Here is a 20,000-nt window from a genome sequence, read left to right on the forward strand (position 1 = left end):
TCCCCATCCCTCCTCTCCATCTCTCTCTCTCTCCCTCCCTCCCTCTCACTCTCTCTCTCCCCATCCCTCCCCATCTCTCCCTCTCTTCCCTCTTCTCCCTGCCCCTCTCTACCTCTCTGTCTCTCTCTCTCCCTCCCTCCCTCTCTCACACTCTCTCTCTCTCCCTCCCTCCCCATCTCTCCCTCTCTTCCCTCTTCTCCCTGCCCCTCTCTACCTCTCTGTCTCTCTCTCTCCCTCCCTCCTCTCTCACACTCTCTCTCTCTCCCTCCCTCCCCAAATCTCCCTCTTCCCTCCTCTCCCTGCCCCTCTCTACCTCTCCGTCTCTCTCTCTCTCCCTCTCTCTTCCCCTCCCTCCCCATCTCTGTCTCTGTCTGTCTCTGTCTCTCTCTCTCCTCCTCCCTCTCTGTCTCCCCTCCCTCCCTATCTCTCCCTGTCCCCCTTGCTCTCCATCTCTCTGTCTCTCCTCCTCCCTCTCTGTCTCTCTTCCTCCCTCCCTCTCTCTTTCTCCCTGTCTCTCCCTCCTCTGTCTCTGTCTCCTCCTCCCTCTCGGTCTGCCTCTCCCTCTCTCTCCCTCCCTCCCTCCGTCTCCCTCCCTCCCTCTCTCTTTCTCTCTCCCTCTCCCTCTCCTCCCTCCCTCTCCCTCCCTCCCTGTCTCCCCTCCGTCCCTCTCCCTCTCCCTCCCTCTGACCTCTCTGCTGCCGGATTGTCCTCCCGAGTTGCATCCTCTCCCTCCAGCTCCTTCTCCAGCCTGCTCTCGAGCTCGGAGATTCGATTCTCTCTCTCCCTCTCTCTTTCTCATTCTGTTTCTCCAGGGTGCTGGACAGGGGGGTGGGTGGGGGTCAGACACAGAGCGAGTGAGGGTCAGGTTGCTGGGACCATAACTTTCACAGTATACCCTAACCGATCGGAGGAAGGAACTGAAGGCTCTGTTACTAAGTTTACAGATGATACAAAGATATGTAGAGGGACAGGGAGTATTGAGGAAGGGGGGGGGGGGGGGGCTGCAGAGGGACTTGGACAGGTTCGGAGAGTGGGTAAGGAAGGGGCAGATGGAATATAATGTGGAAAAGTGTGAGGTTATTCCCTTTGGAAGGAGGGATGGAGGCAGAGACTATTTTCCAAATGGGAAAATGCTTCGGAAATCAGGAACACAAAGGGAACTTGGGAATCCTTGTTCAAGATTCCCTTAAGGTTAACGTGGAGGTTCAGTGAGGAAGGGAAATGTAATGTTAGCATTCATGTGGAGAGGGTTAGAATACAAGAGCAGGGATGGACTTCTGAGGCTGGATAAGGCTCTGGGTCAGACCCCATGTGGAGGATTGGGAGCAGTTTTGGGTCCCCGTATCTCAGGAAGGATGTGCCGGGACTTGGAAAGGGTCCAGAGGGAGGTTCACAAGGACGATCCCTGGAATGAAGAGCTTGAGGAACGGGTTGAGGACTCTGGGTCTGTCCTCGTTGGGGGTTTAGAAGGATGAGGGGGGATCTTATTGAAACTTACAGGATACTGCGAGGCCCTGGATAGAGTGGGACGGGGAGAGGATGTTTCCACCAGTAGGAAAAACTGGAACCAGAGAGGGCACAACCTCAGGGTAAAGGGACAGTCCTTTAAAACAGAGATGGGGAGGGATTTCTTCACCCAGAGAGTGGGGAATGTGTGGACTCTTTGCCCCAGAGGAGGCCGGGTCCCTGAGTGTCTTTAAGACAGAGATAGATCGGTTCCTGATTAATAAGGGGATCGGGGAAAGGCAGGAGAATGGGGGATGGGGAAAAATATCAGCCAGGATTGAATGGGGGGAGCAGAGTCGATGGGCCGAGTGGCCTCGTTCCACTCCTGTATCTGATGAATTGAGAGGTTTAAACCCCGAGCGAATCCCAGTTGCCCGATGTTTGCCCCACGTCCCCCCCAATACCATCGCACCCGGTGGAACTGTCTAAACGCCTCGATCGCTGCCTCCGGCAGCTCGTTCCAGACACTCACCACCCTCTGGGTCAAAAAGATTTTATACCCACCACCCCCCCCACCCCCTCACCTACGTCCCCTCCCTCAATCCCCGCCCCTCCACTACCCTCCCCTTCCTCCAGTCAGCCTCCCATCTCCTCGATCTCCCTCTCTGTGTGGGATCTTCCCCAACCTCACCCCCTCCTCTCTCAGGCCGGCCTCCCCTCCGCCCTCACTCCTACCTGTCCAGCAGCTGGTTATAGGCCTCCTTCAGAGCGTCCCGCTCCTTAACCGCATCAGCGAGCTGTCCCTGCAACTGGAGAAGGAATAGAGGGGATAACTGGGAGCTCCGCACCCGCTCCCTCGCTCCCGGGCCTCGCTCCTGGGCCTCACTCCCGGGCCTGCTCGCTCACTCTCACTCCCGGGCCTGCTCGCTCACTCTCACTCCCGGGCCTGCTCGCTCACTCTCGCTCCCGGGCCTGCTCGCTCACTCTCGCTCCCGGGCCTCACTCCCGGGCCTGCTCGCTCACTCTCACTCCCGGGCCTGCTCGCTCACTCTCACTCCCGGGCCTGCTCGCTCACTCTCACTCCCGGGCCTGCTCGCTCACTCTCACTCCGGGCCTGCTCGCTCACTCTCACTCCCGGGCCTGCCGCTCACTCTCACTCCCGGGCCTGCTCGCTCACTCTCACTCCCGGGCCTGCTCGCTCACTCTCACTCCCGGGCCTGCTCGCTCACTCTCACTCCCGGGCCTGCTCGCTCACTCTCGCTCCCAGGCCTCACTCCCGGGCCTGCTCACTCACTCTCACTCCCAGGCCTCGCTCCCAGGCCTGCTCACTCACTCTCACTCCCAGGCCTGCTCACTCACTCTCACTCCCAGGCCTCGCTCCCAGGCTGCTCACTCACTCTCGCTCCCGGGCCTGCTCACTCACTCTCGCTCCCAGGCCTCACTCCCGGGCCTGCTCGCTCACTCTCGCTCCCGGGCCTGCTCACTCACTCTCGCTCCCAGGCCTCACTCCCGGGCCTGCTCACTCACTCTCACTCCCAGGCCTGCTCACTCACTCTCACTCCCAGGCCTCACTCCCGGGCCTGCTCACTCAATCTCACTCCCGGGCCTGCTCACTCACTCTCACTCCCTAGGCCTCACTCCTGGGCCTGCTCACTCACTCTCACTCCCAGGCCTGCTCACTCCTGGGCTGCTCACTCACTCTCACTCCCAGGCCTCACTCCCGGGCCTGCTCACTCACTCTCACTCCCAGGCCTCACTCCCGGGCCTGCTCACTCACTCTCATTCCCAGGCCTCACTCCCGGGCCTGCTCACTCACTCTCATTCCCAGGCCTCACTCCCGGGCCTGCTCACTCACTCTCACTTGCAGGATGAGGGCTGACGAACCCTCCAGTCCTTGTTTATCCCGTGTGAGAAGCACTTGGCGAGTGTGGGAATGAACCCCAGGTGAGTCCCAGGCTCCACCTGCGGCCTAGTGGTTCAGATCTGCCCCCCCACCCCCTCCCCCTCCCTCTCCCCCTCCCTCTCCCCTCCCCCGCACCCCTCCCCCAGGGTCAGCAGGCGGAGGGCCCTTGGCGAGCGAGTTTGACCCTTGACCCTGGCCTACCTGCTCCACGGTCCGCTGGGTCACACTGACCATCTCCAGCTGGGTCAACAGTGTCCGGTTCCTCTCCCGCTCCTCCTTCACGTCCCGAGTGAGGGCCTCTACCTCGGAGAGGAGGGAGGCTCGCTCCACCCTCAGCGATCGGTGGCTCTGTGTCAGCGAGAGAGAGAGAGAGAGAGAGGGAGGGGGCGTAGTGAGTCTGGAGGGTGATACAGGGGAGAGGGAACTGGAGGAGGAGGGACTGACGGAGAGAGGGATAGAAGGGGAGGGGGGGGAGAGAGAGAGAGAGGGAATGGGGAAAAATGGTAATAGATGGGAGAATGGGGAGATGGGGAGGGGGTAACTGGGGCAGGGGGAGGGGGGTAACTGGGGCAGGGGGGAGGGGGGTAACTGGGGCGAGGGGAGGGGGGTAACTGGGGCAAGGGGAGGGGGTAACTGGGGCGAGGGGAGGGGGGTAACTGGGGCAAGGGGAGGGGGTAACTGGGGCGAGGGAGGGGGGTAACTGGGGCAGGGGGAGGGGGTAACTGGGGCGAGGGGAGAGGGTAACTGGGGCGAGGGGAGGGGGTAACTGGGGCGAGGGGGTAACTGGGGCAAGGGGAGGGGGTAACTGGGGCAGGGGGAGGGGTAACTGGGGCGAGGGGAGGGGTAACTGGGGCAGGGGGAGGGGGTAACTGGGGCGAGGGGAGGGGGTAACTGGGGCGAGGGGGGTAACTGGGGCAGGGGGAGGGAGTAACTGGGGCAGGGGGGAGGGGGTAACTGGGGCGAGGGGGAGGGGGTAACTGGGGCAGGGGAGGGGGGTAACTGGGGCAGGGGGAGGGGGTAACTGGGGCAAGGGGAGGGGGTAACTGGGGAGAGGGGAGGGGGTAATTGGGGAGAGGGGAGGGGGTAACTGGGGCAAGGGGAGGGGTAACTGGGGCGAGGGGGGTAACTGGGGCAAGGGGAGGGGGGTAACTGGGGCAAGAGGGTAAACTGGGGCAGGGGGAGGGGTAATGGGGCGAGGGGAGGGGGTAACTGGGGTGAGGGGGCAGTGATGATGAGTTAGGGACACGTACCTCTTCCTGCTGGTTATGAAGAAACTGCGAGAGAGAGAGAGAGAGAGAGACGGAGGGTGTGAGAGAGAGAACAGGAGACACAGAGGGTGCGAGAGGGTGTGAGAGAGTCTCGGTCCTGGGTTGGACTGGGACTGCTCTTGGATGTTCGAGAATAGCCTAGTGCTTCATGTCGTTAGTGTGTGCTTAAACTGGACCAGCTGATGGGCAACACGACAGCTCAGTGACTATCACTGTTTGCTGTGCAGACACATGGATTTGGGCCGGTGTCTGTGGGAGTTTGCGCATTCTCCCCGTGCTTGCGTGGGTTTTCTCCGGGTGCTCCGGTTTCCTCCCACACCCCAAAGATGTGCTCTTAGCCTGATTGGAGGTAATAAATTGTCCCTAAATTAGTTCTCCCTCAATGTGGAATACCATAAACAATAGATAAGGGTCATGGGGGGAGGGGAGGGGACTGGTAATGTTAAAATGGCGGTGTGGCTCGTTGGGCCGAAGGGCCTGTTTCCCGGGCTGTGTTGTTCTTTGTGCAAACCCCAATTTACAATGTGAAGCCAGATTAGCTTCTCCATTCTGGAGTAAAGGTGAAAACAGAATGCTTGACTGAGTGATTCCACTGGCTAATTAAGGATCTTTTAGAGTCAAACACAGTTTAAATATAATTCTAAGAAAGAAGCAGCTTAATTATTACCCGTTAAACAATATAAAAAAATCAAAACCTTTCTAACTTATCGCTGCTTCTGTTCCAAATAAGCAACACTCTTCTTTAAGACTCAGAAACTACTTGAAATACAGTTAGCAACCATAACTACTCTTGCTATAATGAACGTAGAAGGTCTCCAAGCTATTGGAGAGACTTTGCGAGGGAGAGAGAGAGAGCAGCTTGCAGTAAACCTCAGTCTGCAAATAAACCCCAGCCAGAATGGAATAGCTCTTTTATCTCTGCGACAGATCCAGCTGTCCCCACTGACCACATTATCACATGATCCCGCCAATCAACCAAATTAAAACCCTCAGGGGAAATCTCCGTCTGTCAACAAAAGTTCATGAGCGCTCTGCTGAGCAAACAGCATTCGGCGAGAGTGAGTAATTATCCTGCACGCTAACAACATCTCAGCAAACTGTTTTCCTGACACACTGTCTGCCTGCAGGAAAAGCTGAATTTTAAACATTCTCCAAAAACATAAAATCTGTGTGTGTAAATAATTATATCGATCGCATTTACATCATCATACTGTGTGTCAAAGCATGCGAGTGTGTGTGAGAGAGAGAGTGCGCGTGAGAGAGAGTGCGCGTGAGAGAGAGTGCGCGTGAGAGAGAGTGCGCGTGAGAGAGAGTGCGCGTGAGAGAGAGTGCGCGTGAGAGAGAGTGCGCGTGAGAGAGAGTGCGCGTGAGAGAGAGTGCGCGTGAGAGAGAGTGCGCGTGAGAGAGAGTGCGCGTGAGAGAGTGTGCGCGTGAGAGAGTGTGCGCGTGACAGAGAGTGTGCGTGACAGAGAGTGTGTGAGTGTGTGAGAGGGAGTGTGTGAGAGGGAGTGTGTGAGAGAGAGAGAGTGTGTGTGAGAGAGTGCGTGAGTGTGTGAGAGAGAGAGAGTGTGTGTGAGAGGGAGTGTGTGTGAGAGGGAGTGTGTGTGAGAGGGAGTGTGTGTGAGAGGGAGTGTGTGTGAGAGTGAGAGATTCGCTGGGTGGGGAGGTGATCGGTCTCGGAACGGAACCCACCTGCTGAAGTTCGCTGTATCTCTCCTCCAGAATGAAGAGTGCTGCGGATTTCTCACTGAGCTTTTTCTTAACTTTAATCGTCTCCACGTTCTCCAGAATAACTTCCCTGCGGAGAAAGAGAAATTTACTGCACTTCCAATTCTCATATCCCCTCGGTCAGACCCACACTGGGAGCACCGTGCACAGTTCCGGTCTCCGTATCCCCTCGGTTAGACCCACACTGGGAGCACCGTGCACAGTTCCAGTCTCCGTATCCCTCGGTTAGACCCACACTGGGAGCACCGTGCACAGTTCCAGTCTCCGTATCCCCTCGGTTAGACCCACACTGGGAGCACCGTGCACAGTTCCGGTCTCCGTATCCCTCGGTTAGACCCACACTGGGAGCACCGTGCACAGTTCCAGTCTCCGTATCCCTCGGTTAGACGCACACTGGGAGCACCGTGCACAGTTCCGGTCTCCGTATCCCCTCGGTTAGACCCACACTGGGAGCACCGTGCACAGTTCCAGTCTCCGTATCCCCTCGGTTAGACCCACACTGGGAGCACCGTGCACAGTTCCGGTCTCCGTATCCCCTCGGTTAGACCCACACTGGGAGCACCGTGCACAGTTCCAGTCTCCCTATCCCCTCGGTTAGACCCACACTGGGAGCACCGTGCACAGTTCCCGTCTCCATATCCCCTCGGTTAGACCCACACTGGGAGCACCGTGCACAGTTCCGGTCTCCGTATCCCCTCGGTTAGACCCACACTGGGAGCACCGTGCACAGTTCCAGTCTCCATATCCCCTCGGTTAGACCCACACTGGGAGCACCGTGCACAGTTCCGGTCTCCGTATCCCTCAGTTAGACCCACGCTGGGAGCACCGTGCACAGTTCCGGTCTCCGTATCCCCTCGGTTAGACCCACACTGGGAGCACCGTGCACAGTTCCAGTCTCCATATCCCCTCGGTTAGACCCACACTGGGAGCACCGTGCACAGTTCCGGTCTCCGTATCCCCTCGGTTAGACCCACACTGGGAGCACCGTGCACAGTTCCAGTCTCCGTATCCCCTCGGTTAGACCCACACTGGGAGCACCGTGCACAGTTCCGGTCTCTGTATCCCTCGGTTAGACCCACACTGGGAGCACCATGCACAGTTCCGGTCTCCCTATCCCCTCGGTTAGAGCCACACTGGGAGCACCGTGCACAGTTCCGGTCTCCCTATCCCCTCGGTTAGACCCACACTGGGAGCACCGTGCACAGTTCTGGTCTCCCTATCCCCTCGGTTAGAGCCACACTGGGAGCACCGTGCACAGTTCCGGTCTCCGTATCCCTCGGTTAGACCCACGCTGGGAGCACCGTGCACAGTTCCAGTCTCCGTATCCCTCGGTTAGACCCACGCTGGGAGCACCGTGCACAGTTCCAGTCTCCGTATCCCTCGGTTAGACCCACACTGGGAACACTGTGCACAGTTCCGGTCTCCGTATCCCCTCGGTTAGACCCACACTGGGAGCACCGTGCACAGTTCCAGTCTCCGTATCCCTCGGTTAGACCCACGCTGGGAGCACCGTGCACAGTTCCAGTCTCCGTATCCCTCGGTTAGACCCACACTGGGAACACTGTGCACAGTTCCGGTCTCCGTATCCCCTCGGTTAGACCCACACTGGGAGCACCGTGCACAGTTCCGGTCTCCGTATCCCTCGGTTAGACCCACACTGGGAGCACCGTGCACAGTTCCGGTCTCCGTATCCCTCGGTTAGACCCACACTGGGAGCACCGTGCACAGTTCCGGTCTCCGTATCCCTCGGTTAGACCCACACTGGGAGCACCGTGCACAGTTCCAGTCTCCGTATCCCTCGGTTAGATCCACACTGGGAGCACCGTGCACAGTTCCAGTCTCCGTATCCCTTGGTTAGACCCACACTGGGAGCACCGTGCACAGTTCCAGTCTCCGTATCCCCTCGGTTAGACCCACACTGGGAGCACCGTGCACAGTTCCAGTCTCCCTATCCCCTCGGTTAGACCCACACTGGGAGCACCGTGCACAGTTCCGGTCTCCGTATCCCTCGGTTAGACCCACACTGGGAGCACCGTGCACAGTTCCAGTCTCCGTATCCCTCGGTTAGATCCACACTGGGAGCACCGTGCACAGTTCCAGTCTCCGTATCCCTTGGTTAGACCCACACTGGGAGCACCGTGCACAGTTCCGGTCTCCCTATCCCCTCGGTTAGACCCACACTGGGAGCACCGTGCACAGTTCCGGTCTCCGTATCCCTCGGTTAGACCCACACTGGGAGCACCGTGCACAGTTCCGGTCTCCGTATCCCTCGGTTAGACCCACACTGGGAGCACCGTGCACAGTTCCAGTCTCCGTATCCCTCGGTTAGACCCACACTGGGAGCACCGTGCACAGTTCCAGTCTCCGTATCCCTCGGTTAGATCCACACTGGGAGCACCGTGCACAGTTCCAGTCTCCGTATCCCTTGGTTAGACCCACACTGGGAGCACCGTGCACAGTTCCGGTCTCCGTATCCCTCGGTTAGACCCACACTGGGAGCACCGTGCACAGTTCCAGTCTCCCTATCCCCTCAGTTAGACCCACACTGGGAGCACCGTGCACAGTTCCAGTCTCCCTATCCCCTCGGTTAGACCCACACTGGGAGCACCGTGCACAGTTCCAGTCTCCCTATCCCCTCGGTTAGACCCACACTGGGAGCACCGTGCACAGTTCCAGTCTCCGTATCCCTCGGTTAGACCCACACTGGGAGCACCGTGCACAGTTCCGGTCTCCGTATCCCTCGGTTAGACCCACACTGGGAGCACCGTGCACAGTTCCAGTCTCCCTATCCCCTCGGTTAGACCCACACTGGGAGCACCGTGCACAGTTCCAGTCTCCCTATCCCCTCGGTTAGACCCACACTGGGAGCACCGTGCACAGTTCCGGTCTCCGTATCCCTCGGTTAGACCCACACTGGGAGCACCGTGCACAGTTCCGGTCTCCGTATCCCTCGAGTTTGTGAGAGAGAGAGTGTGTGTGAGTGAGTTTCAGTTTTAAAGTTTTATTTATCAGTGTCACAAGTAAGGCTGACATTAACACTGCAATGAAGTTACTGTGAGAGTCCCCGAGTCACCCACACTCCGGTGCCTATTCGGGTTACACTGAGGGAGAATTTAGCACGGCCCCCAATGCACCCTAACCAGCACGTGTTTCAAACTGTGGGAGAAACCAGAGCACCCAGAGGAAACCCACGCAGACACGGGGAGAATGTGCAGACTTCACACAGACAGTGACCCAAACCGGGAATCGAACCCGGGTCCCTGGCGCTGTGAGGCAGCAGCGCTAACCCACTGTGCGCTGAGCCGGGAATCGAACCCGGGTCCCTGGCGCTGTGAGGCAGCAGCGCTAACCCACTGTGCGCTGAGCCGGGAATCGAACCCGGGTCCCTGGCGCTGTGAGACAGCAGCGCTAACCCACTGTGCGCTGAGCCGGGAATCGAACCCGGGTCCCTGGCGCTGTGAGACAGCAGCGCTAACCCACTGTGCGCTGAGCCGGGAATCGAACCCGGGTCCCTGGCCCTGTGAGGCAGCAGCGCTAACCCACTGTGCGCTGAGCCGGGAATCGAACCCGGGTCCCTGGCGCTGTGAGGCAGCAGCGCTAACCCACTGTGCGCTGAGCCGGGAATCGAACCCGGGTCCCTGGCCCTGTGAGGCAGCAGCGCTAACCCACTGTGTGCTGAGCCGGGAATCGAACCCGGGTCCCTGGCGCTGTGAGGCAGCAGCGCTAACCCACTGTGCGCTGAGCCGGGAATCGAACCCGGGTCCCTGGCGCTGTGAGGCAGCAGCGCTAACCCACTGTGCCACCGTGCTGTGAGGGTGAATCTGTACTCACCTCTGTTCCGCTGTTTGGTGTTTGCGTAATTCCAGCAGAACCTCTTCCTGCTGCCGGACTTTCTCTTGGAATTCTTGCCGGAGATTCCCCAGGACGGAATCCAGATCCCTGCTGATGGCGGACTCCCTGGAACAGAACAGGATGAGGGGGAGGTTCAGTGTGATTGCGGAGGGGGGGGCGTACTGGAGGCTTAACCCTCACCTTCTGAGTGAGCAGATACCCTCGAGGGGACCACTCACCCTCCCGTCTGTACTATCCCATACTGTGGGTATGCCGGCGTTGGACTGGTGTAAACACAGTAAAAAGTCTGACAACACCAGGTTTTAGTCCAACCGATTTATTTGATAATATTCTCACAAGCTTTCGAGGTTTCCCTCTTCGTCAGGTGAATGGAGAGTTCTGGCCTCAGACAGAGCATATAAAGCACAGACAGTTTAGAGATTACTGATTAAAATGCGAATCCTTACACCTAACCTGCTGTTCAAGACCTGAAGTGGCTGATAATGTGAGTGGTAGGAGCACTGATCACAGTTTAAAGAGATGTGTATTGTCTCCAGACAGTACAGTAAGTGAGGTTTTGCAAACCCAGGCAAGTCACGGGGGTTACAGATAGTGCGACATGAACCCAAGATCCCTGTTGAGACCGTCCCCATGTGTGGGGAACTTGGCTATCAGTCTCTGCTCAGCGACTCTGCGCTGTCGTGTGTTGTGAAGGCCGCCTTGGAGAATGCTTACCCGAAGGTCAGAGGCTGAATGCCCGTGACCACTGAAGTGTTCGCCAACAGGAAGGGAACAGTCTTGCCTGGTGACTGTCGAGCGATGTTCATTCATCCGTTGTCGTAGCGTCTGCATGGTCTCCCCAATGTACCATGCTTCGGGACATCCTTTCTTGCAACGTATCAGGTAGACAATGTTGGCCGAGTTGCAAGAGTATTTACCGTGTACCTGGTGGATGGTATTCTCACGTGTGATGATGGTATCCATGTCGATGATCCGGCATGTCTTGCAGAGGTTGCTGTGACAGGGTTGTGTGGTATTGTGGTCACTGTTCTCCTGAAGGCTGGGTAGTTTGCTGCGAACAATGGTCTGTTTGAGGTTGTGTGGTTGTCTGAAAGCAAGAAGTGGGGGTGTGGGGATGGCCCTGGTGAGATGTTCGTCTTCATCAATGATATGTTGAAGACTCCGGAGAAGATGTCGTAGCTTCTCCGCTCCGGGGAAGTACTGGACGACGAAGGGTACTCTGTCCACTGTGTCCCGTGTTTGTCTTCTGAGATCATCGGTGCAGTTTTTCGCTGTGGCGCATCGAAACTGCCGATCTATGAGTCGAGCACCATATCCTGTTCTTACGAGGGCATCTTTCAGGGTCTGGAGGTGTCTGTCACGATCCTCCTCATCTGAGCAAATCCTGTGTATACGGAGGGCTTGTCCATAGGGAATGGCTTCTTTAACATGTTTAGGGTGGAAACTGGAGAAGTGGAGCATTGTGAGATTGTCTGTGGGCTTGCGGTACAGTGAGGTGCTGAGGTGACCGTCCTTAATGGAGATGCGTGTGTCCAAGAATGCAACTGATTCTGGGGAATAGTCCATGGTGAGTCTGATGGTGGGGTGGAATTTGTTGATATCATCATATAGTTGTTTCAGTGATTGTTCACCATGAGGCCAGAGGAAGAAAATGTCATCGATGTATCTAGTGTACAGCATCGGTTGAAGATTCTGTGCAGTGAAGAAGTCTTGTTCGAACCTGTGCATGAAGATGTTGGCATATTGAGGTGCAAATTTGGTCCCCATGGCTGTTCCATGTGTCTGGATGAAAAACTGGTTGTTGAAGGTGAAGACATTGTGGTCCAGGATAAAGCGGATGAGTTGTAAAATTGCATCTGGAAACTGGCAGTTGTCAGCATTGAGTACTGATGCAGTCGCAGCAATGCCATCGTCGTGGGGGATGTTGGTGTAGAGCGCTGAGACATCCATTGTGACGAGGAGTGTCCCTGGTTCAACTGCTCCATGTGTGCTGAGTTTCAGTAGGAAGTCCGTAGTGTCGCGACAAAAGCTGGGGGTTCTTTGTACAATGGGTTTCAGGATGCCCTCGACGTAGCCGGAGAGGTTCTCACACAGAGTTCCATTGCCCGATACGATGGGACGGCCAGGTGTGTTTGCCTTGTGAATCTTTGGGAGGCAGTAGAGATCTCCAATGCGGGGAGTACGTGGAATGAGAGCACGGAGGGTGCTCTGAAGGTCCAGATCAAAGGTCTTGATCAGATTGTTGAGTTGACGAGCGTGTTCTTTGGTCGGATCTGTGGGTAATTGTCTGTAGTGTTCCTCATTGTTTAGTTGTCGGTACACTTCTTTACAGTAATCCGTTCTGTTCAGTATGACGATGGCCCCTCCTTTGTCTGCTGGTTTAATGACAATGTTGCGGTTTGTCTTGAGAGCGTGGATGGCGTTGCGTTGTGCTTGGGTGATGTTCGGGGCTGTCTTGTCCATTGTTCGCAGCAAACTACCCAGCCTTCAGGAGAACAGTGACCACAATACCACACAACCCTGTCACAGCAACCTCTGCAAGACATGCCGGATCATCGACATGGATACCATCATCACACGTGAGAATACCATCCACCAGGTACATGGTAAATACTCTTGCAACTCGGCCAACATTGTCTACCTGATACGTTGCAAGAAAGGATGTCCCGAAGCATGGTACATTGGGGAGACCATGCAGACGCTACGACAACGGATGAATGAACATCGCTCGACAGTCACCAGGCAAGACTGTTCCCTTCCTGTTGGCGAACACTTCAGTGGTCACGGGCATTCAGCCTCTGACCTTCGGGTAAGCATTCCCCAAGGCGGCCTTCACGACACACGACAGCGCAGAGTCGCTGAGCAGAGACTGATAGCCAAGTTCCGCACACATGAGGACGGTCTCAACAGGGATCTTGGGTTCATGTCGCACTATCTGTAACCCCCGTGACTTGCCTGGGTTTGCAAAACCTCACTTACTGTACTGTCTGGAGACAATACACATCTCTTTAAACTGTGATCAGTGCTCCTACCACTCACATTATCAGCCACTTCAGGTCTTGAACAGCAGGTTAGGTGTAAGGATTCGCATTCTAATCAGTAATCTCTAAACTGTCTGTGCTTTATATGCTCTGTCTGAGGCCAGAACTCTCCATTCACCTGACGAAGAGGGTAACCCCTCGAAAGCTTGTGAGAATATTATCAAATAAATAGGTTGGACTAAAACCTGGTGTTGTCAGACTTTTTACTATCCCATACTCACAGACGTCTGATTTCACTCTGAGCCTCGTCCCCACAGCGAGCGGGCGCCGTCTGCAAACCGTTCCTTTGTCTCAAATCTTCATCTCGAAATCTTAACCCTAAACAAACACAGAGACCAGAGAGAGAGGCACAGCACAGGGTTAGATACAGAGTAAAGTTCCCTCTACACTGTCCCCATCAAACACTCCCAGGACAGGTACAGCACGGGGTTAGATACAGAGTAAAGTTCCCTCTACACTGTCCCCATCAAACACTCCCAGGACAGGTACAGCACGGGGTTAGATACAGAGTAAAGCTCCCTCTACACTGTCCCCCCATCAAACACTCCCAGGACAGGTACAGAACGGGGTTAGATACAGAGTAAAGCTCCCTCTACACTGTCCCCCATCAAACACTCCCAGGACAGGTACAGCACGGGGTTAGATACAGAGTAAAGCTCCCTCTACACTGTCCCCCCATCAAACACTCCCAGGACAGGTACAGCACGGGGTTAGATACAGAGTAAAGCTCCCTCTACACTGTCCCCCCATCAAACACTCCCAGGACAGGTACAGCACGGGGTTAGATACAGAGTAAAGCTCCCTCTACACTGTCCCCATCAAACACTCCCAGGACAGGGACAGCACGGGGTTAGATCCTGGGGGTTTGATGGTGGTTTTGTTCGGTGGGGATGGATTTGGATGCCGTTCCTACCTCTCCGGAGTTTTTCCGGACAGGATCTCCTGTGTCCCGTCTCCCCGTGCCGGGGGAATGTGCTTCTCCCACACCCCTGTCCACGGAGCAGTCTCGCTGAATCCGCGCTCCGCCTCTCCCTGGCTCTGTGGCGTCCATCCCGGGAGAGCTCCTGCGTCCCTCTGTCCCGGGCGGACTCGCTCCGCGTCCGTCCCTCCTCCCGCTGTGCCCTCCTGGACCCACTGCCCGCTGGCAAGAGTCTTCTGGCTAACCTGTGGGAGGGTGTGGTGAAGAGGTGTTGGTTCCGGTGAGGGTTGGTGGTGGTTGCGGGGGGGGGTGTCCAGCGGGCCCACTGTCCGCAGGAGGTCAGACCCGGTTCCTCGCTCTGTCCCACTGCCCCCCCGTAACTCCAACCCTTTATCTGTCATCGCTTCCACATCCCTCCCCCGTGGGGTCATCGAGATTTCCAGCAAGGCCCCATCCTGTACACAGGGTGTTGATACAATCAGAGAAGGAGGCCATTCAGCCCATCGAGTCTCGACTGACCACCATCCCACCCAGGCCCCATCACCAAAACCCCACACATTTACCCTACCTCATCCCCCGACACTAAGGGACAATCCACCCTAACCTACACATCTTTGGACACTAAGGGACAATTTAGCACGGCCAATCCACCCTAACCTACACATCTTTGGGACACTAAGGGACAATTTAGCACGGCCAATCCACCCTAACCGACACATCTTTGGGACACTGAGGGACAATTTAGCACGGCCAATCCACCCTAACCTACACATCTTTGGGACACTAAGGGACAATTTAGCACGGCCAATCCACCCTAACCTACACATCTTTGGGACACTAAGGGACAATTTAGCACGGCCAATCCACCCTAACCTACACATCTTTGGGACACTAAGGGACAATTTAGCACGGCCAATCCACCCTAACCTACACATCTTTGGGACACTAAGGGACAATTTAGCACGGCCAATCCACCCTAACCCACATCTTTGGGACACTAAGGGACAATTTAGCACGGCCAATCCACCCTAACCTACACATCTTTGGACACTAAGGGACAATTTAGCATGGCCAATCCACCCTAACCTACACATCTTTGGGACACTAAGGGACAATTTAGCACGGCCAATCCACCCTAACCTACACATCTTTGGACACTAAGGGACAGTTTAGCACGGCCAATCCACCCTAACCTACACATCTTTGGACACTAGGGGACAATTTAACACGGCCAATCCACCCTAACCTACACATCTTTGGACACTAGGGGACAATTTAACACGGCCAATCCACCCTAACCTACACATCTTTGGGACACTAGGGGACAATTTAACACGGCCAATCCACCCTAACCTACACATCTTTGGGACACTAAGGGACAATTTAGCACGGCCAATCCACCCTAACCTACACATCTTTGGACACTAGGGGACAATTTAACACGGCCAATCCACCCTAACCTACACATCTTTGGGACACTAGGGGACAATTTAACACGGCCAATCCACCCTAACCTACACATCTTTGGGACACTAAGGGACAATTTAGCACGGCCAATCCACCCTAACCTACACATCTTTGGGACACTAGGGGACAATTTAACACGGCCAATCCACCCTAACCTACACATCTTTGGGACACTAAGGGACAATTTAGCATGGCCAATCCACCCTAACCTACACATCTTTGGACACTAAGGGACAATTTAGCACGGCCAATCCACCCTAACCTACACATCTTTGGGACACTAAGGGACAATTTAGCATGGCCAATCCACCCTAACCTACACATCTTTGGACACTAAGGGACAATTTAGCACGGCCAATCCACCCTAACCTACACATCTTTGGGACACTAAGGGACAATTTAGCATGGCCAATCCACCCTAACCTACACATCTTTGGACACTAAGGGACAATTTAGCACGGCCAATCCACCCTAACCTACACATCTTTGGGACACTAAGGGACAATTTAGCACGGCCAATCCACCCTAACCTACACATCTTTGGGACACTAAGGGACAATTTAGCACGGCCAATCCACCCTAACCTACACATCTTTGGGACACTAAGGGACAATTTAGCATGGCCAATCCCCCCTAACCTACACATCTTTGGACACTAGGGGACAATTTAACACGGCCAATCCACCCTAACCTACACATCTTTGGGACACTAAGGGACAATTTAGCACGGCCAATCCACCCTAACCTACACATCTTTGGGACACTAGGGGACAATTTAACACGGCCAATCCACCCTAACCTACACATCTTTGGGACACTAGGGGACAATTTAACACGGCCAATCCACCCTAACCTACACATCTTTGGGACACTAAGGGACAATTTAGCACGGCCAATCCACCCTAACCTACACATCTTTGGGACACTAGGGGACAATTTAACACGGCCAATCCACCCTAACCTACACATCTTTGGGACACTAAGGGACAATTTAGCATGGCCAATCCACCCTAACCTACACATCTTTGGACACTAAGGGACAATTTAGCACGGCCAATCCACCCTAACCTACACATCTTTGGGACACTAAGGGACAATTTAGCATGGCCAATCCACCCTAACCTACACATCTTTGGACACTAAGGGACAATTTAGCACGGCCAATCCACCCTAACCTACACATCTTTGGGACACTAAGGGACAATTTAGCATGGCCAATCCACCCTAACCTACACATCTTTGGACACTAAGGGACAATTTAGCACGGCCAATCCACCCTAACCTACACATCTTTGGGACACTAAGGGACAATTTAGCACGGCCAATCCACCCTAACCTACACATCTTTGGGACACTAAGGGACAATTTAGCATGGCCAATCCACCCTAACCTACACACCTATCAGACTGTGGGAGGAAACCGGAGCACGTGGAGGAAACCCACGCGGAGAGAATGTGTGAACCCCACACAGACAGTGACCCGAGCCGGGAATCGAACCCAGCACGGTGGGGCAGGAGTGCTAACCCACCGTGGCACCCCGCACCCCCCCCCCCCCCACCCCCGAATGGGGCAGAATTAGGCCGTTCAGCCCATCGAGTCCTCTCCACCATTCGACCACGCCTGACAAGCTCCTCATCCCCATTTTCCTGCCCCCATCCCCAGAACCCCTGAACCCCAATTTAAAACCTGTCTCACTCTCCTTTAAATGTACTCCCTGTCCCAGCTCCCACTGCGCTGTTGGGTAGCAAATTCCCCAGACACACCACCCTTTGGGACAAAGAGTTTCTTCTCCAACCCTGCTCTCGATTTGCTGTCCCTTCTCCGATGACCTCCCGTTCTAGAACGTCTGCCTCCCCCTCGCCTGCTATCATCGAGTGTCCCCTCAATCTGACCTCAATCCCAGAGAGTATCGGCCTAATCTGTTCCATCTCTCCCTCATACGGCAAACCCCTCGTCTCCGCAATCTAGTGAACCTCCTCTGAACGGTCTCCAACATCTTTCCATCAGACACAGGAGCAGAACGAGGCCACTCAGCCCCTCGACTCTGCTCCCCCATTCAATCATGGCTGATATTTTCCCCATCCCCCATTCCCCTGATCCCCTTATTAATCAGGAACCGATCTATCTCTGTCTTAAAGACACTCAGGGACCCGGCCTCCTCTGGGGCAAAGAGTCCCACACATTCCCCACTCTCTGGGTGAAGAAATCCCTCCCCATCTCTGTTTTAAAGGACCGTCCCTTTACCCTGAGGTTGTGCCCTCTCTGGTTCCAGTTTTTCCTACTAGTGGAAACATCCTCTCCCCGTCCCACTCTATCCAGGACCCTCGCAGTATCCTGTAAGTTTCAATAAGATCCCCCCCTCCCCCACCCCCCCATCCTTCTAAACTCCCAACGAGGACAGACCCAGAGTCCTCAACCCGTTCCTCAAGCTCTTCATTCCAGGGATCATCCTTGTGAACCTCCCTCTGGATCCTTTCCGAGTCCCGGCACATCCTTCCTGAGATACGGGACCCAAAACTGCTCCCAATCCTCCACATGGGGTCTGACCCAGAGCCTTATCCAGACTCATCTTTTGGACTCAGTGCTTTTCGTCATGAAGACTAGAGCTCTGAGATAAGTTTGGTCAGAATAATGAGGCTGAACTGTAATCAACAGACGGAGTAGAAAGGGTCGAGAGCTTCAAGTCTTTAGGTGTCCAGATCACCAACAACCTGTCCTGGTCCCCCCATGCCGACACTATAGTTAAGAAAGCCCCACCAACGCCTCTACTTTCTCAGAAGACTGAGGAAATTTGCATGTCTGCTCCGACTCTCACCAACTTTTACAGATGCCCCATAGAAAGCATTCTTTCTGGTTGGATCACAGCTCGGTCTGGGATCCTGCTCTGCCCAAGACCGCAAGGAACTACAAAAGGGTGGTGAATGTAGCCCCCAATCCATCACACAAACCAGCCTCCCATCCATTGACTCTGTCTACACTTCCCGCTGCCTCGGGGAAAAGCAGCCGGTATAATTAAGGACCCCCCCCCCCCCCCCAACACACACCCCGGACATTCTCTCTTCCACCTTCTTCCGTCGGGGGAAAAAGGTACAAAAGTCTGAGGTCCCGTACCGACCGACTCAAGAACAGCTTCTTCCCTGCAGCTGTCAGACTTTTGAATGGACCTACCTCGCATTAAGCTGATCTTTCTCTACACCCTCGCTGTGACTGTAACACTACATTCTGCACCCTCTCCTTTCCTTCTCTATGAACGGTATGCTCTGTCTGTGTGTTAATAGAGGTGACGATAATAAATCTCTCTGACCCTTTGATCTGAGTGTCCTGTTTGTGAAGGAGTTCCTTCAGATGTTGGTTTTCTTTGTGGATCTGTAGAAAGGCATCTTCAATGTCTCGCTCTCTCACCCGGGCGCTGATCACTCGGGGCCCCTGGTCCCGCAGGGCGCTGGGGTCTGAGGGGAGGGAGAGAGGCCGGGATTATCCCGGAAATCCAACACGGAACGAGAGCTCGGAGACCCCAGGGTCAGTCCGGAACTCATCGTAAACACACAGCACCCCGTAAAACTGACCCCGACACAGTCCCAGACACTCTCCCCGACACGCACCCCCAGACACACTCCCCGACACGCACCCCCTCACCAACTCCCCACATTTCCAGAATTCCTCCATCTTTCCTGGAAACTGACCTCCCCCCCCCCCAACTCACTCCCAAAACTCTGCCCCCACCCCCGTCACTCCCTGTCTACTGACCCTCCCCTCACTCCCCACACTCCCGGCCTCCCCACTCCCCAAACTCAGACACCCCCTCACTCTCCGAAATGCAACACCCTCACCTCCCAACCTCCGACACCCCCCCCCATCACTCCCCAAACTCCTCGTCACTCCTTGACCTCCAGCCCCCCCACACTCCCCGTCTACTGACCCCAGCCTCACTCCTCAACCTCAGCCCCGCTGAACCCCCAAACTACAAACACCCCCTCACCCCTCGAACTGTGAACCCCCACTCCAAAATGCCGAGGGAGCGCCGCACTGTGGGGAGGGTCGGTGCCGAGGGAGCGCCGCACTGTGGGGAGGGTCGGTGCCGAGGGAGCGCCGCACTGTGGGGAGGGTCGGTGCCGAGGGAGCGCCGCACTGTGGGGAGGGTCGGGTGCTGAGAGAGCGCCGCACTGTGGGGAGGGTCGGTGCTGAGGGAGCGCCGCACTGTGGGGAGGGTCGGTGCTGAGGGAGCGCCGCACTGTGGGGAGGGTCGGTGCTGAGGGAGCGCCGCACTGTGGGGAGGGTCGGTGCCGAGGGAGCGCCGCACTGTGGGGAGGGTCGGTGCTGAGGGAGCGCCGCACTGTGGGGAGGGTCGGTGCTGAGGGAGCGCCGCACTGTGGGGA

At 55.8% G+C, this 20,000-nt stretch overlaps 1 protein-coding gene across 1 annotated transcript in view; it reads right to left on the bottom strand.

The window, feature by feature from the left end:
* Positions 1 to 688: 688 nt before the first annotated feature.
* The window catches only part of LOC145340777 (protein fantom-like), a gene marked incomplete at its 3' end in the record, with an annotated part of 19,489 nt that continues 177 nt past the window's right edge, over positions 689 to 20,000 (bottom strand). Inside the window, exons 2-10 of the mRNA XM_080185239.1 lie at positions 18,929 to 19,073; positions 14,152 to 14,402; positions 13,460 to 13,556; positions 10,177 to 10,302; positions 6,310 to 6,415; positions 4,600 to 4,623; positions 3,551 to 3,697; positions 2,182 to 2,255; positions 689 to 816 (exon numbers count right to left, since the gene is read on the bottom strand). Coding sequence (XP_080041365.1) covers positions 689 to 816; positions 2,182 to 2,255; positions 3,551 to 3,697; positions 4,600 to 4,623; positions 6,310 to 6,415; positions 10,177 to 10,302; positions 13,460 to 13,556; positions 14,152 to 14,402; positions 18,929 to 19,073 — 1,098 coding nt within the window. The remainder of the gene's footprint in view (positions 817 to 2,181; positions 2,256 to 3,550; positions 3,698 to 4,599; positions 4,624 to 6,309; positions 6,416 to 10,176; positions 10,303 to 13,459; positions 13,557 to 14,151; positions 14,403 to 18,928; positions 19,074 to 20,000) is intronic.

The sequence above is a fragment of the Carcharhinus amblyrhynchos genome, unplaced genomic scaffold, assembly GCF_965287045.1.
Source record: "Carcharhinus amblyrhynchos unplaced genomic scaffold, sCarAmb.v2.hapA chromosome_1413, whole genome shotgun sequence".
NCBI lineage: Eukaryota > Metazoa > Chordata > Chondrichthyes > Carcharhiniformes > Carcharhinidae > Carcharhinus > Carcharhinus amblyrhynchos.